General features: G+C 43.3%; 2 protein-coding genes across 3 annotated transcripts in view; both read right to left on the reverse strand.

Moving 5' to 3' along the window:
* Positions 1 to 674: 674 nt before the first annotated feature.
* On the reverse strand, positions 675 to 9288 carry panx3 (pannexin 3). Of its 2 annotated transcripts, XM_060057171.1 has the most exons (6): positions 9150 to 9288; positions 8499 to 8724; positions 3925 to 4067; positions 2801 to 3015; positions 1845 to 2596; positions 675 to 1393 (listed from the first exon to the last, which is right to left on the reverse strand). In XM_060057171.1, the coding sequence occupies exons 2-6, from the start codon at positions 8680 to 8682 to the stop codon at positions 1335 to 1337; spliced, it is 1353 nt and encodes a 450-aa protein (XP_059913154.1). In that variant the 5' UTR covers positions 8683 to 8724; positions 9150 to 9288; the 3' UTR covers positions 675 to 1334. The 2 variants fall into 2 exon arrangements, with proteins under 2 accessions (XP_059913154.1, XP_059913153.1); XM_060057170.1 differs by having other exon boundaries at positions 675 to 2596.
* Positions 9289 to 12534: 3246 nt separating this feature from the next.
* Positions 12535 to 14471, reverse strand: part of pknox2 (pbx/knotted 1 homeobox 2) — a gene marked incomplete at its 5' end in the record, with an annotated part of 3751 nt that continues 1814 nt past the window's right edge. Inside the window, one exon of the mRNA XM_060056483.1 lies at positions 12535 to 13675. Within this exon, the coding sequence (XP_059912466.1) occupies positions 13401 to 13675 (275 nt within the window). The remainder of the gene's footprint in view (positions 13676 to 14471) is intronic.

Consider the following 14471-nt stretch of genomic DNA (forward strand, 5'->3'; position numbering starts at 1 on the left):
AGTGTGGCTAGTTATATCAAGCATGGACGATATCAAGTCAGCAAAGGATTCGCCATACCATAACTCTTTACTGCCCTCTGGTGGCGAAATGCAAGTGCAACCACCTTAAAACGGCCAGCAGAAGTAATTGTCGGTGATTTTTAATGCTATTTCTTTCAATTTCAGCTATTATTAAAAATAAACAGTCGTCTGATGGCAAAAACATAATTGCAAATATCCAAGCACCCTCCCGCCATATTTTACTGAGTAGTGGTAGCCTACAGATGGTTGATAAAGTACTGTCGATTAATCTTAAATTAAAGGTCTGTCCAGAGCACCAACACTCGCTGCCCTGGTGTGTGCGTGTGTGTGTGTGTGTGTGTGTGTGTGTGTGTGTGTGTGTGTGTGTGTGTGTGCGTGTGTGCGTGTGTGTGTGTGTGTGTGTGTGTGTGTGTGTGTGTGTGTGTGTGTGTGTGTGTGTGTGTGTGTGTGTGTGTGTGTGTGTGTGTGTGTGTGTGAAACACAGTGCTTCATTGAACTATACCGCTATAGTGGAATAGCTTTGTTTTGGAAAGTAAGGACGGAAATAAATTGCGCATCAGATAGTTTGGCATCTTCCTGGCATTGTTTTAAAAAAGCAAGATTTTAATTGACGTGCCTAGTTTTGTAGCCTTCAACAACAAACATTACCCAGATGCAAGTGATACTCCTTTATTCATATGACATATGATATTCATGTATTTTTTCAGTTGAGAAAATAAATTAAAGACCTTAGTAACATGAGGCCATGTGAAGTATTACAAATAATAGTGAAATAGAGGTACAATAAAACATGTTTTAAACCAGTATGACAAAAATTACAGTAAGAGATAAGTTCAGATCCAAGTCTACAGTTCAGAGTTGGTTTGACCTGACCTATGTTTTTTCTTAAATATGTGTATGTGTGAATTGTTTGAACATTTTCTTCTTCATGGAAAATGTATTAATAAAACAATAATTGCATTTTTTTTTTTACAACTAAACAATAATTAACAATAGGAAAGTTAATATATACGACTCCAGAGTCGGTTGTTATCAATATATTTGTCTTAAAAACATATAGTAGAAAGTAGCAGACTATAACGTACCCATTTGAGATTGATTGGAAGTTGGCGTGTGATTGACAATCATCCAAACCCCATCCAAATGAGCGTACCTCTTCCACAAAGCGTTTGCCATGTCGTTCTAAAAAAGGCTCTTTGATTTCGGTTGGTTTGGTACAACCCAATACAAAAAGATAAAAATGAAAAGCATGGATTTGCTTCCCCACATCTTTTGACTAGAGTACTATTGCATTGATTCAGGCCATGGGTGGCCTAAATATGACTAAACGGTGTAGTCTCCTTCAACTCATGGTACCCCTGGTGGTTAGGCTCTGTGAAGAGACAGAGAGGGTAGTTAGGGCTGGGAAGTACTAGAAGAAGAAAAATAAAATCAATGTATTCCCCTATATGTTATTTGGTTGCTTTCAAAGAGACTATTTTAGAAAACCGGCTGTTCGCTTTGATTAGGCAGCAGGAAAGGCAAAGAAAAACAACCAATTAGGAGCAACACACAACCACAAAAAATAGCGGACGTGCGCAAAAAAACATTACTGTATTGCCTGTGACGCTTTATCAGTATGATGACAGGAGGGCCAGCTCTGCGGTAGGCTAGCACGCTAGATAAGAAAGCTCTTCATGGTTGGCCAAAGAGCCCACTTCTCATGTATTTTACTGCCTGTCAAGAGGAGGCTCACTTAATCCATTTCAGGACATCCCAAACGATGTAGATGAATATGGCCACTAGCAGAATGCGCTTGAGAGTGTAGATAAGAGTTACGGTACCCAGGGTCATATTCTCCTCCACCAGAGGCCTCTGTTCTCCGCAGTTGACCACCTTCCCCTGCGCCGCCCCCAGAACCGTCATGATGTCCACCAGGTTGAGCCGGCCCTCCTCCCGGGCCTCGTCCACCTCCTCCCTCAGCTCCAGCGCAGCCTCCTCGCGCTCCTCCAGCTCCTCCTGGGTTAGCATGGCGCCCAGGCCCTGGTCCGCCGTGGCGGTGCCCACCTGCGGGGGCGCCAGCGAGCACAGTGCTCGCACCTTGCCGAAGGACCGAAGCTGGCCCACGTTGGCCCGGAGGAACAGCAGCAGCACGTTGAGGTCGTTCAGCGGGCAGCCCAGCTTGCGGTTGGCGATCAGGCCCAGCGCGGGCAGCACCTCATACACAGACAGGAAGGTGGTGTCCCAGACGAAGAGGCGTACCAGGCTGAAGAGCACTATGGGCCCCAGCAGCACGTAGATGGCGCCGTTGGCCACGCTGATGACCTGGAAGACCAGCTGGCCCGTCATCTTGCACTGCACCATCTCGGGCACCCAGCTCTGGTCGCGCAGCGCGCCGGTGCGCACAAAGCAGCTGAACTCGTCCTGAAGGAAGGCCGAGAGGTGGAAGTAGGCCAGGTAGAGGCAGGCGGCCGTCATGAAGATGAGCAGCAGGAAGCCGCGCAGGAACAGCATGCTGACCAGGAAGTAGGAGTTCTGCTTGCTCTGCATGTAGCGCTCCAGCAGAGGGTACTCAAAGTACCGCTTCCTCTTGGCTCTGGGAAAACCCGCAACAGGTCAATGTTGGCACATACTGTGACAAAGCACACTGTGGTTTATTATGCGTTTTAGCATTTCACCGTGGCGGTGACAGATTTGTTTTGTGTGCTCATTATGTACACACACTACACGCTAATTGTTGCGCAGCATATTAGCATAATTCACTATACATTCAAAGCCCAACCCAGTGCACAGCCCTCACCTGTCCAGCTCGGCCTGAAAGGTGAGCGGGTTCTTGGTGTTCTGCCTCATGTCCAGGATGCTCTGGGCCATGCGCACCGAGCGGTTGTAGGAGTTGTCCAGCTCGTCGATGATGAAGAGCAGGTCCGAACCCAGGATAGGCATGACCAGCTGCCGCCAGATCAGGGCGGGGAGGTACATGAGCACCGCCATGGCCAGCAGGGAGTAGGGGAACATCTGGGTACGGAGGAGAATGATTAGGGACGGAAGGTGGCAGATGTTTTTGGAATTGATTTCCAGGACCCCAAAAAAATAAGATTGATGGTTTATTTTTCTCATATTTGATACGAGCTAATGGATCAGACCAAAATGATCAAACATAGATTTGTATGGAAAGGCTTTTAAATAAAAAACAAACTAATTCACATGCATTCAATTAAATTGCTTACTGCTAATGCATCGATGATTGCTTCTTCAATTCCACAAAAGGAGTCGACTCCAATATTATTAATTTTGTTAATCGATTCCCAGAATTGATTTGATGAATATTGAGAATCTACTCTATTGGAGTCAATGCACCATTCCTAAAAATAAGAGCGAAATAACGACAAGAGAAAAAGTACACTTATGTTCACTTAGGAAGTTTTCCCTTGCCCTTCCCTAGCCTTGGGGATAGATGGGTGTTGTATATGGACCTGCGAAGCCCTTCTGAGACTGACCGTGATTAAGGGCTATGCAAATACAATTGACTTGACGTGACCTAAAAATAGGAAAAGCCTACTCTATTATTAAATACACCATCAACTTGTGCAAGAAGAGGTTGTGACTTTAATGAGTAGGTCTAAAATGTCACGATTATTATTCCAAGAAAAATCTCGTGAAAATAGCTTGCCTTCAGCAGCAGGAACCTGAAGTTTGTGGCAATTATTTGCCGCGAATCTTTGACTTTTTAATTTTTTTTGGTTGTTTTCAAGTAGCTACTGCTTCCAGAAATCCCCACCCACTGCGAGTTCACGATAAACAAAATAATGGAGCGAGACACCTAATTCAAAAATATGCTCCGGGCAACAAAAAAACAAACAAAGAACAAAAACCAAAAACAACAAAGTCGGACGAAGTGCACCTACTCAAATCAACCCGACTCACTTTGTGCACCCAGAGAGAACGCTCCTCAAAGTTCCCCTGGCTGTCGAACTCGTGGTGCATGAGCGTGTCCCAGCAGTACGTGTCCACGTAGCCCGCCTGCTTGTCCGTGAAGTTGCTTGGCGGGAAACAGCTGATCTGCGGCCCTGCAAAGATAATACAGTTTTGTAAGTAGGGTTATTATGCGTGCGCAATATGGATGCATACATACTACAATTTTAGAGGCATTTAGATTTTAGGTCGTCTGTACTAAGTAGTCGACAGAGCTTTAATGTGGAATTGTCTAGCAATGGCATATCATTGAGACTTCTAGGGTTTGATTCCCTATACATAAACTCAGGGTATTTGGAAGGCACTTTGGATGAAAGAGTCAAACCAAATGGCATTCATCTCTAGCTATAGCAGAAGCAACATATTATGCTGCATGTTTGCACACAGGCATGCATTCAAATGACATGCACATAAATAGAAAAGAAACACAAACACAAAACAGTAGTTCTGGTACTGGGGGTCAACTGGCAGGCACACATCTGAACTCGGCCCTATTTTTCCATTCCTCCTCCTCCTCTGAAGAAATCTCTCGCCCTCCTGAGCAGAAATCACATGTTTCTGGATGGCTACCCTAGTAATTTCATAGAGTCGTGGCTCCCCCGGGCCAAGCAGCCTTATATTTAGATCACCAACATGTGGTCCCGACCACTTGAAGGAACGTCCATCTGGCATCGGGCGGCCTGGGCTTGGACAAGCGTTTGGGAGGAGACACCCATGGGTGTGTTCCTCCGAGCTACATGGGAGTTGTACAAGTGACAAGGCACAGCTTCTTATTTTTACTGGCAACCGTCACATCTAAATGAAGCACACTGCCATCTAATCTAGGGCTCAGAACATGGTGGCACCATGTAGTTGATCTCATCATTACACACTGTACTGTACTGTAAACTGCAGTGTGTGTGTGTGTGTGTGCATATGTGTGTGTGTGCGCACACACACACACACACACACACACACACACACACACACACACACACACACACACACACACACACACACACACACACATATGCACATATGCGTGTGTGCGCAAGTGTGTGTGTGTGTGTGTGTGTGTGTGTGTGTGTGTGTGTGTGTGTGTGTGTGTGTGTGTGTGTGTGTGTGTGTGTGTGTGTGTGTGTGTGGCAGGCAGATTGTAGGCAGATTGTTCCGGGTCTGTGTCACCTTTGGCAGAGAAGATAACTCTACTAGCCCTAACTGTATACTTTCATCCTATATGTGCATTGTTCACAAATAAAACCAAACAACAACGTATGTTTTGGTGTTTCGAGATATATAGGGTTTTCTTTTCTTCGTCAAACTGTTGACATGACAACAAGCAACCTCGGATCACTTCACACGCGGCAAACAAGCGCTTTTGTCAATATCCCGACGTCGGCTACACATCGGTAGCGGTGAAAAGACCGAGGCAAATAAGAAAGAAGCCCTTCGAGGAATACGACTCGGCCTGCTTACAATAAACTCAACCTCGACTAGAACCCAGTAATTGGCCTCGATCAAAGCTGCTCTCTGTGCTGATCAGATTCTAATTAGGATGACAGAGACAGTTCTCACATTCTTCAACCCTTTCTCATGCGCTTGTCGAATGAGAGCGTGTCAGTATCGGGCTGGGCTCCCTCACCACTTTTCTTTTTAATTATACAGCAGAGGTGGGTTTGAAGAGCACTGGAGCGACGTGAAGCTTTCCTGTAAAAATGTGTTCCTCTGTTTGACTTTTCCATTCTCTCTTTTTGCTTATTCTGTTCTTCAAACCGGATGGGTGCAGTTCTTTCCTTCCCCCAAATTTGAGTGTGATTGTAGCCTGAGCTGTTACGTGTTCTTGTAAGGGCAATGTCTAAATACTGAAGTCTACCCGTTGTTATTTTTTTGTCCCTCTCGACTTTTCTCTCACATAATAATGTGAGAGACCACACACACACACACACACACACACACACACACACACACACACACACACACACACACACACACACACACACACACACACACACACACACACACACACACACACACACACACACACACACACACACACACACACACACACACACACACACACAAAAAAAAAAAACGCCCCACCCTTCTCCCCCTGCTCACACACCCTCCCAATTAGCAGCAACACCTCATCATTGTACGCGATGCTGGTGCACGCGGGAACGGGAGAAAGTGTCGTCTTGGAGGAGGCAGGTGCGCGGCGCGCCAGACAGCAGACAACAGATCAATCAGCCACTGTTGTGAGACTCAACAACCTCCCGGGAGGAAGAGAGTCGGCCGCTGATCCATAGCTTCCTCTCGCAGCGTAATAAACAGCGCGCTGTGCAGTCGTGTGCCGAGGCGCCCTCTGCTTAATCAACATGTCCTCTTGTTTGACTGCTTGTATGGATGAGGCTGCGCCGCCCGCCACGGTAATGCGGGGTCTGGGGCTGTAATTACGGCACCACCGGCGCTGGCTCCAGCGTCCCCGCGGCTATTAGCGTCAGACGCGAGGGGGCTGATTGCAGAGATAGCTGGTTGTACCACACTGGCTTGGGCTGCTCAGTCCTTCTCCTGGGTCACCCATCTTACTCATGTCTCTCTCTCTCTGTCTCGCTCTCTCTACAGCTTGTGTGTGTTTGTTGTGTGTGTGTGTGTGTGTGTGTGTGTGTGTGTGTGTGTGTGTGTGTGTGTGTGTGTGTGTGTGTGTGTGTGTGTGTGTGTGTGTGTGTGTGTGTGTGTGTGTGTGTGTGTAGGGGCGGCCTTCCCTACAGGCGGGTTAGGCGGCCGCCTAGAGCGCCATCTAGAGGGGGAGCGCAAAATAATGCGCCCGAAAAAAAAAAAAAAAAACACAATTATATATATATTATTTTTTTTATTTTATTTTTTTGACATTAAAAAAAATAAATCTAACATTAGGGTAAAATGATCCAAAAATCGAAAACGGAAGGGGAACCTACCTCCTTGGTTTCGTCAGAACATGCTAGTACTATAAGGCGTTTGGTTAGAGTGTTTTCAAGAATCGAGAATCAAGAACGAAATCAAGAAAATGAAGAGGCAAAAGCCATCCGGGACGCAATTTAAGAAGAAGAGAAAGGAAGAAGAAGAGAAACGTGCAAAGGAGAAAGGTAAATCTTTAAATCCTGTTCTTTGCCTATAATGAATTCCAAATAGGAAAGGTTGATGAATGCGTGAATTGCTTCGGGCACTTTAGTTGAGTTAAGAAGAAAATATGTACCTCAATCAAAGTTGTCCTACTCCCTGTCATATAGTTATTTCAAGATTTTACAGAGGCGGGTATATCAAAAATGATATGTCCATTTATTCTACATTATATAAAAAAAGACATGATTAAAATAGGGGCGCACTGTATAGCGACCATAGCCAGTGCAACAGCACTTCAAATATATTACTCGTTGCATAGTACACCCTTTAAGGAAGACAAACACGGCTGGTAAGTGTGAGAGCGCCGAAATTGCTTAGATGCCATGCCGAGAGCGGTATTGCAGACATATAGAGATGTAGAACATTATAGCTCGCAACATATTGAGAGCTGTGAACTTAGTTCAAACTTTTGAAGAATGAACTATGAACTGAACTCGTTCATTTTAAAATGTGTGAACTATGAACTGAACTAGTCAAGTGAACTTTCCCAAAACGGGGCATGTGTCCATAAACCGTCTCACAGGGGGGCGTGGTCGGAGCGTAGTTCAGCAGGGCACAGGCTTGCCATTTCCTCCGTGGATTTTATTCTTGAATTAATGTTTGTTCATCGTTGCGATCGTTGTTGTGTTTATGTGAAAGAAATGCAGTTACAGGGCAAAACTGTTTTTCAAGGTTGCAATTCAGTTTTCGTGGGGAATTAACAAACTATTTTATTTTATTTTATTTATTTTTTTTGGGGGGGCAGGAGTGAAGCTCGCCTAGAGCGCCAAATGTGCTGGGGCCGCCCCTGTGTGTGTGTGTGTGTGTGTGTGTGTGTGTGTGTGTGTGTGTGTGTGTGTGTGTGTGTGTGTGTGTGTGTGTGTGTGTGTGTGTCTGTGTTCGTGTGTGTGTGTGTGTGTGTGTTTGTACAGCCTACAAAATAACCGTTCATTTGAAAGAAGCCAGCAGAGTTTGACAACTCTGGCAAACAATGGATGTGTAAGTCTGATATAGAAAATTATATAAAATTATATAAAAATAAAAAATAAATAGATAATCAACCTATCAATGCTAAGCTTAATATAAACCTTAATTTAGTGGAGAGTATATAACATGCACAAGATATAGGCCTGGGTGTAGTTTTCCTAATAGTGTCTGATGATTGATAATAGCGCAGGAAGAACCCCAATTTAGAGCAGCAATAAAAAACTTAATTGAAAATATCCCCAAAAATGTATGATAAAACAAGACATACATAATTAATCCCAGACGGAGGTAAAAAATAATAATAACACTAATGGGCTCCCGGACATGTTACGAGCTGTTAAGGAACTGGGTTAAACCCCCTGATATTAATAAAAGTAATATTAACAATAACGATACTAATAATGATAAAACGGTGAGCTCACCGAGGGAGACCTCGCGGGCGAAGGCCATGGACACCAGCAGCAGCGGCAGGCCCACGGAGACAAACTTGATGACCTTATCCAGGGGCAGCTCCAGCTCCAGCTGGGCCAGGCGCCCCGTGCCATAGCCCTGCTGCAGCAGGGCGTCCGACAGCATGGCCCTGGCGGCCTCTCTGGCGATGGCCATGGTGGTGTCGGATGGAGGGGGGGGGCAGGGGGTTCTCTAAACCTGATCACATATCGTGGGGGAAAAGACATGACTTGAGGTTTTGAGTGGAGGTGAGTCTGAGTTGAGTTGTGAGTTTTTAAGTTAAAAAACACCGTTTTGATTTGTTGTGTTTTTCAACCCCCCCGCCCCCCCCCCCTGTGAGATCATCTGATCATGATATCGTAAGAATAAACTAGTAGTAATAAACTGGTAGTAAGTAGACTGCTCTACTACACTGAAAAAACAAGATTATCCTTGAGATGATGTTTCCCTCTGCATTTAACCCTATTCTACACACTTTGGCACCATTTGCAATTGATCAAATAAATGATAAATGAATACACAGTATAATACAACACAAGCATTCATTCTCTGATGTTCAGTTAATTAGATGATAAACACACGTGCGCCAATATGAAACAAAATAACATTAACAAGCTTCTTACCAGATTATCTCGTGGCTGCTCAGTAAAAACCTACGTGGATCTTCCCTTCTCTCTTCCCAGTGCGTTCTTCCTAAGGCCCCGCCAGGCGTTGGCCAGCGCTTTAAGTATCCATGGGAGGATGGTGGTAAATGAGAGGGTTGGATCTGGGCTGGACCGGCCTTAGACCAGTCTAGGTCTAATTAGAGGGACCGACATCTGGGGCCATGTAGGATGGCCCACATGGTACAACCGCCAGCAGCATTTAGACCACCAGAACTTCCAGAAAGCCAGGGGTCCGAAGTTAGCCAGATATTAGTCACACTGACTGAACATCATAGTAATTTCTTGATACAAAGACTTTATACAAGAGTAAAACACAGCCCAGATGAACATGTTAAAAGGTGGCTTGTGTTTGTGATAAACCCGTAGACTCTTTGCCAGTACTTCAAGCAGCAGTAAAAAAAAAGTCTATCAGAAAATCTTGCTCAAACCCACTCTGGCTTGCTGTGACCCACTTCAAACAACTTCATCACCCCCGGTGGCTTTTGCTGCCTCTGTTATTCCAAAGCTATTTTCGACATGTGCTTGAGTGGCGGAGTTCTGCCACTGTAAACCAGTGTTCCTCAGTCAGAGTGGAGAGGCAGAGTAGGCGTGTATTTTCATGCCCCTTTCGACCGTTGACCAGATGAACGAGTGTTCATCTAGTCAACAATAATAAAGGCGAATATCTGAAACACACGTTGGATTAGAGGAATCTTTCTCGTCTCTCGCCATTTCAGAGATAGATTGTAGTAGTGTTTGTAATGTTGTGTTGTTATCCGGTTAATAAGATTGGCTAAAATAATATTGTTAAATATACGGTATATCCAGTATGGCCAGAGGCCATACAAGATCGGATGCCTATTCTTGTAGTTAAGGCCCAGACTCAAATTAGAGTTATCAGCCTTCTCAACATATCAAAACATTTAGATAGCAAATGTTTTTTTTCCATTGACAATACGCTAGACTACTTGCAATAAGATGTGTTTAAGACTGCTAACACCCGAAGAAGACACTACACCAGCTGGCTGAAAGCAGCTAAACCAACAACTAATGGAATCACAGCCTTAGAAAATAACAATATTATAATCGCTGCATAGTTCGTAAGGACAATACGTTATGATCACTTACGCCTTCTTGTTTTCTGGGTGGTTGACTCTGTGTTTATGTTTCGGCTTATATAGCAACGTTTTGAAATCAGAGGGTTCCTGCTTTAATGCCCCAACCCCCTCATTCAAAAAACGTCACTGTTAATCAAAGAATCTGCTGTTTATGTTTGATGATTGTTGCTGGTGGGTAACCGTTGAAAGCTGTGGTAGGTACGATTTTAGAGTTGTGTAGCAAGAGAAAGCTCAAAAGAGCTCAACATTTTAAAAAATAAACACAAAGGAAAAAAATCCCTAGGTTCCTCTGCCATTGAGATGAATACGCTGTGTGTGTGAATGTGATTGACAGGCAATTGATTCTCTGAACAAATCAGGGAAGGTATGCCCTGATTGGTCCAGAATGTGCCAGGAGCTGTCTGAAATCTAAATACTCTCATAGAGAGGGAGGCCAATCAACCAGAACAGAGCATTTCACTCACTAATAGCCGAAGGATGACAATGTCATGTTTTTCAGATTTCACTCAAATTATAGCTTTTACCTATCACCTTTAAGTGAAGTCCATGTCCCTACAAAGTTAACTTCCAGCTAACTTCAACAACATTATGAGAGTGATAACAAACTGAGCCAAGCTGGAGCAATGATGATAGATTTGGATTTGACCAATCAGAACGAGTTTAGAATTTGGAACTAAGGATCAATTCTATCCATATATTTTATATTAGGTTTCATAAATATGCAGGCTATGCAGTACTTCAGAAAGTTAGAGCGACAACTAAGTTTTATACAGAAAAAATCATACCAGAGACAATAAAAGTCACTGGTAGATAAAAAAATAAAATAATCAAACTGTATTCAATCATTTGAAATATTTGAATACACACTAATTACAAATAATACAGGCTTGAGACGTTAATTTTAAGGATTATGAGACCTATTTGATATTATTTGCTTTTAGGAAGAAAATCACTTGGTTTAAATTCCTGGCGAAAAAGAAATGCAGTGTGTGCACGACTCAAAGTCAAAACCAGTATCTTTACATTTTTTAATTATTACAATTGGTCTATTGAGACACAATAGATTATGACAACAAAGTGTATAAACAAAATAAAAATATTCCCTAATGTCACTTGCTCTGGAAGATCCATTTAAAAAACTAAAATAAACAAACAAAGAATATCGATGGGACAAACTTCACATTTAACAATCAGAACATTCAATATCATGATTTTTCGTTATTTTTACCTAGGCAATCTTCACATTATAAACAAGTGATTCCATTTTCTTCGTCTTCCTTTAGGTTCGAAACTGAAATGGTTTCACAGTTTGTTTTCTTTTTTTTTCTTCAGAGTCCTTCACACAGGAGATAAGTTCAAGAGACTGCAAAATCTCGTAACTTATTTTCTCGCAAAAAGTCATGTGATGTGATGCCGGTTCTGTCGGTTATCCCGACGTTTTGTTTGCCACTCTGATTGTGTGACCTCAGCTTTGACCTCAGTGTGACCTCAGACCTCAGAGAGCGTTGTTGTCATGGTAACAAGATACGTTTGGAAGGACAGGATGTGTTTCTGGGTTTCTTTGTAAAAACATCCAAACATTTGAAAAGCACAAAAAAAGCACAAGCTATTTTTTTGTGTGGTAATCTCAGTTCAAGAATCATATTAATATTTGCAGGCGATGGTTGAAGTTAGGTTTGTTGCTGTGAACTAGACCAAAACAGGCACTCCCCTGATATAGAAATCATTCCAAGAAGAAAATGTTATATTAACATTCTTCTACCAATCATTGTCTCGTGAGCCAATGGCTGAGATCAAGAAAAAACGAACAGAAGTTATAAATATGTGAAGCCAGTAAACACAGCCCATTATAAATACATTGTGCACTCAGTTTACACTGATTTACATTTTTGTTGTTTTGTTCATGGAAGGAAATTGAAAGAAAATCAATATTTTCATAAAGTTTGCTTGACATCTTGGGGTTTAAATTCTCAACCGAACCAAAACAGAGAGATGATGAGAAGAACCATTGTTCGTTTGTTCAAACCTGAGGAACATGGGGGCCATTTTAGAAGACGTGATTCGGTGCCAAAAGTCAATGCATACAGTGAGCTCCATAGATTTGTGTGTGTGTGTGCACGTGGGCGTATTGTTTTGAGAGTGAAAAATGTAAAAAGGTGACTAGCCACCAAGGTCCTTTCGTTGAGGTTCTTCCCACTCATAAACTAAAACTTTAGCTTTTAGTTTTTTTTTTTACTTTTGAGTCATAGTACTCACTTTCGGTTCACATTGCATTCAACAACCAAAGTAATTCAGCTAATGTCGCCAACGTTCTTCGTGAGATCTCTTACATTAAAAAATGGCAATTATATCCATAAATAATCTTGATTACCCATCGATAGAATAGGTGATCAATCAGGATAATTTATTTTGAAGTCCGCCTCAGCATATTGCTACGTATGGATCGATCAATTGATAAGCATGAGCCACAAATAAAAAACAACAACACTATCTATGGATATCTATGGATTCTACCGTATTGATGGATACAAATCATAATGACTATATTCAATAACGAATGAATATTGTGTGTCTCTTTTTGTTGACGGTTGTGATTCTGGCTGTAAGATTAGGTTCTTCTATATAGTCTCCATGAACCGTTCCATCGATGGCTAGAAAACAGCCTTCATCTGAAGGGTGTTTTCCAAAGGGTCACTGGCTGGACATTAACAAGTGGGTTCATGGTTGACCTATCGCTTGGCTGTGAGCCAGACAGTGTCTCTTTGAGTAGAGGTCAGAGCTCAAGCCTTTTTTCTTCCTCAACAAGCTAGCATTTCCATCTTAACATTTTATCCCAGTATTGAATAATTTTATTTCACCCTCAAAAAACAAGAAACAAAAAAGGAGCTTGGTCTAAGTGATGAATGACAGATTTTCATGATTTTCAAGAATCCTGAAGTAAACAATCGTATCTCAAAAACGTCTCGGGGGGGAAACGAGTACGATTTACCAGAAAGCCAGAGCAATATGAAATGCATTCATTACTTACGTTCTTGAAAAGTGAAATAACAACAATCAAACCTATGTCAGAGTACTCATCGGAGAACTTGTGTTCCTCTCTCTGCGTGACTCCCTACTCCAAGTCCTCCATGTTGCTGCGCTCTGTCCTCGGCCCTCCCCCGCCGCCGCTCATGTTCCTCCCTCGGTCGTGTCCTTCCCGCCCGTCCTCCTCCTCTTCCTCCATCTCTTCCTCCTCCTCCTCCTCTTCCTCCTCCTCCTCCTCCTCCTCTTCCTCCTCCTCCTCCTCAGTCCCGTCCATGGAGTCGTCGGCCGCCATCAGGGCCTGCTGCATTGCCAGGGTGGCCGACTCCGACGGGAGGGGCTGCAGGCCGTCCATGCCCAGGGGGTCTGGGTGGGGGTGGGTGATGGTGGGTGAGGTGGGTTTAGGTGGGGATGGGTGATAGTGGGTGGGTTTGGGTGAAGGTGGGTGAGGTGGGGTTAGGTTGGGTGGGTTTGGGTGAAGGTGGGTGAGGTGGGGTTAGGTGGGGATGGGTGATAGTGGGTGGGTTTGGGTGAAGGTGGGTGAGGTGGGGTTAGGTTGGGTTGGTTGGGGATGGGTGATGGTGGGTTAAGTGGGGTTGAGTTATGTGAGGAGGGGTGGGTTTGGGTGTTGGTGGGTGAGGTGGGGTTAGGTTGGGTTTGGTGATAAAGGGGTGGTGGAATAGAGTGAAAGATTTGTTCTTATTAAATTTGGTACCTTATTTCTTTATTCCAATTACTGTCCTGTACTTTCCTGCTGTGACACCTGAATTCCCCTTCTGGGATTAATAAAGTTCACCTTATCTTGTTATGGTCACAGTGTTATAATGGAGACAGCATACAAATATAATACAGGCAGGTAAGGTGGACATCAGAAAAAATGATAATTGGGCATTGCAAAACAATTGCCTGTTCAACTTCAAAGAGAAAGTGAATTGATTCGTAACACATGCATGCACTTAAATATAGTTTTCTTTCTTTGTTGTTTGTAGGGGTGAACCCCTCCTGAATAGACTTAGCCAACGCATAGCTTGCAGATTGCTTATACGTGCTAAATATATATGCTAAATATATTCTGAATTAAGATGCCAATTGGGACGACGCAATGGAAATCAGTGTTATTAATATTTTTTTTAATTGAAACCATTAAATATTTGAGATAAGA

This window comes from Gadus macrocephalus, chromosome 7, assembly GCF_031168955.1.
Source record: "Gadus macrocephalus chromosome 7, ASM3116895v1".
NCBI lineage: Eukaryota > Metazoa > Chordata > Actinopteri > Gadiformes > Gadidae > Gadus > Gadus macrocephalus.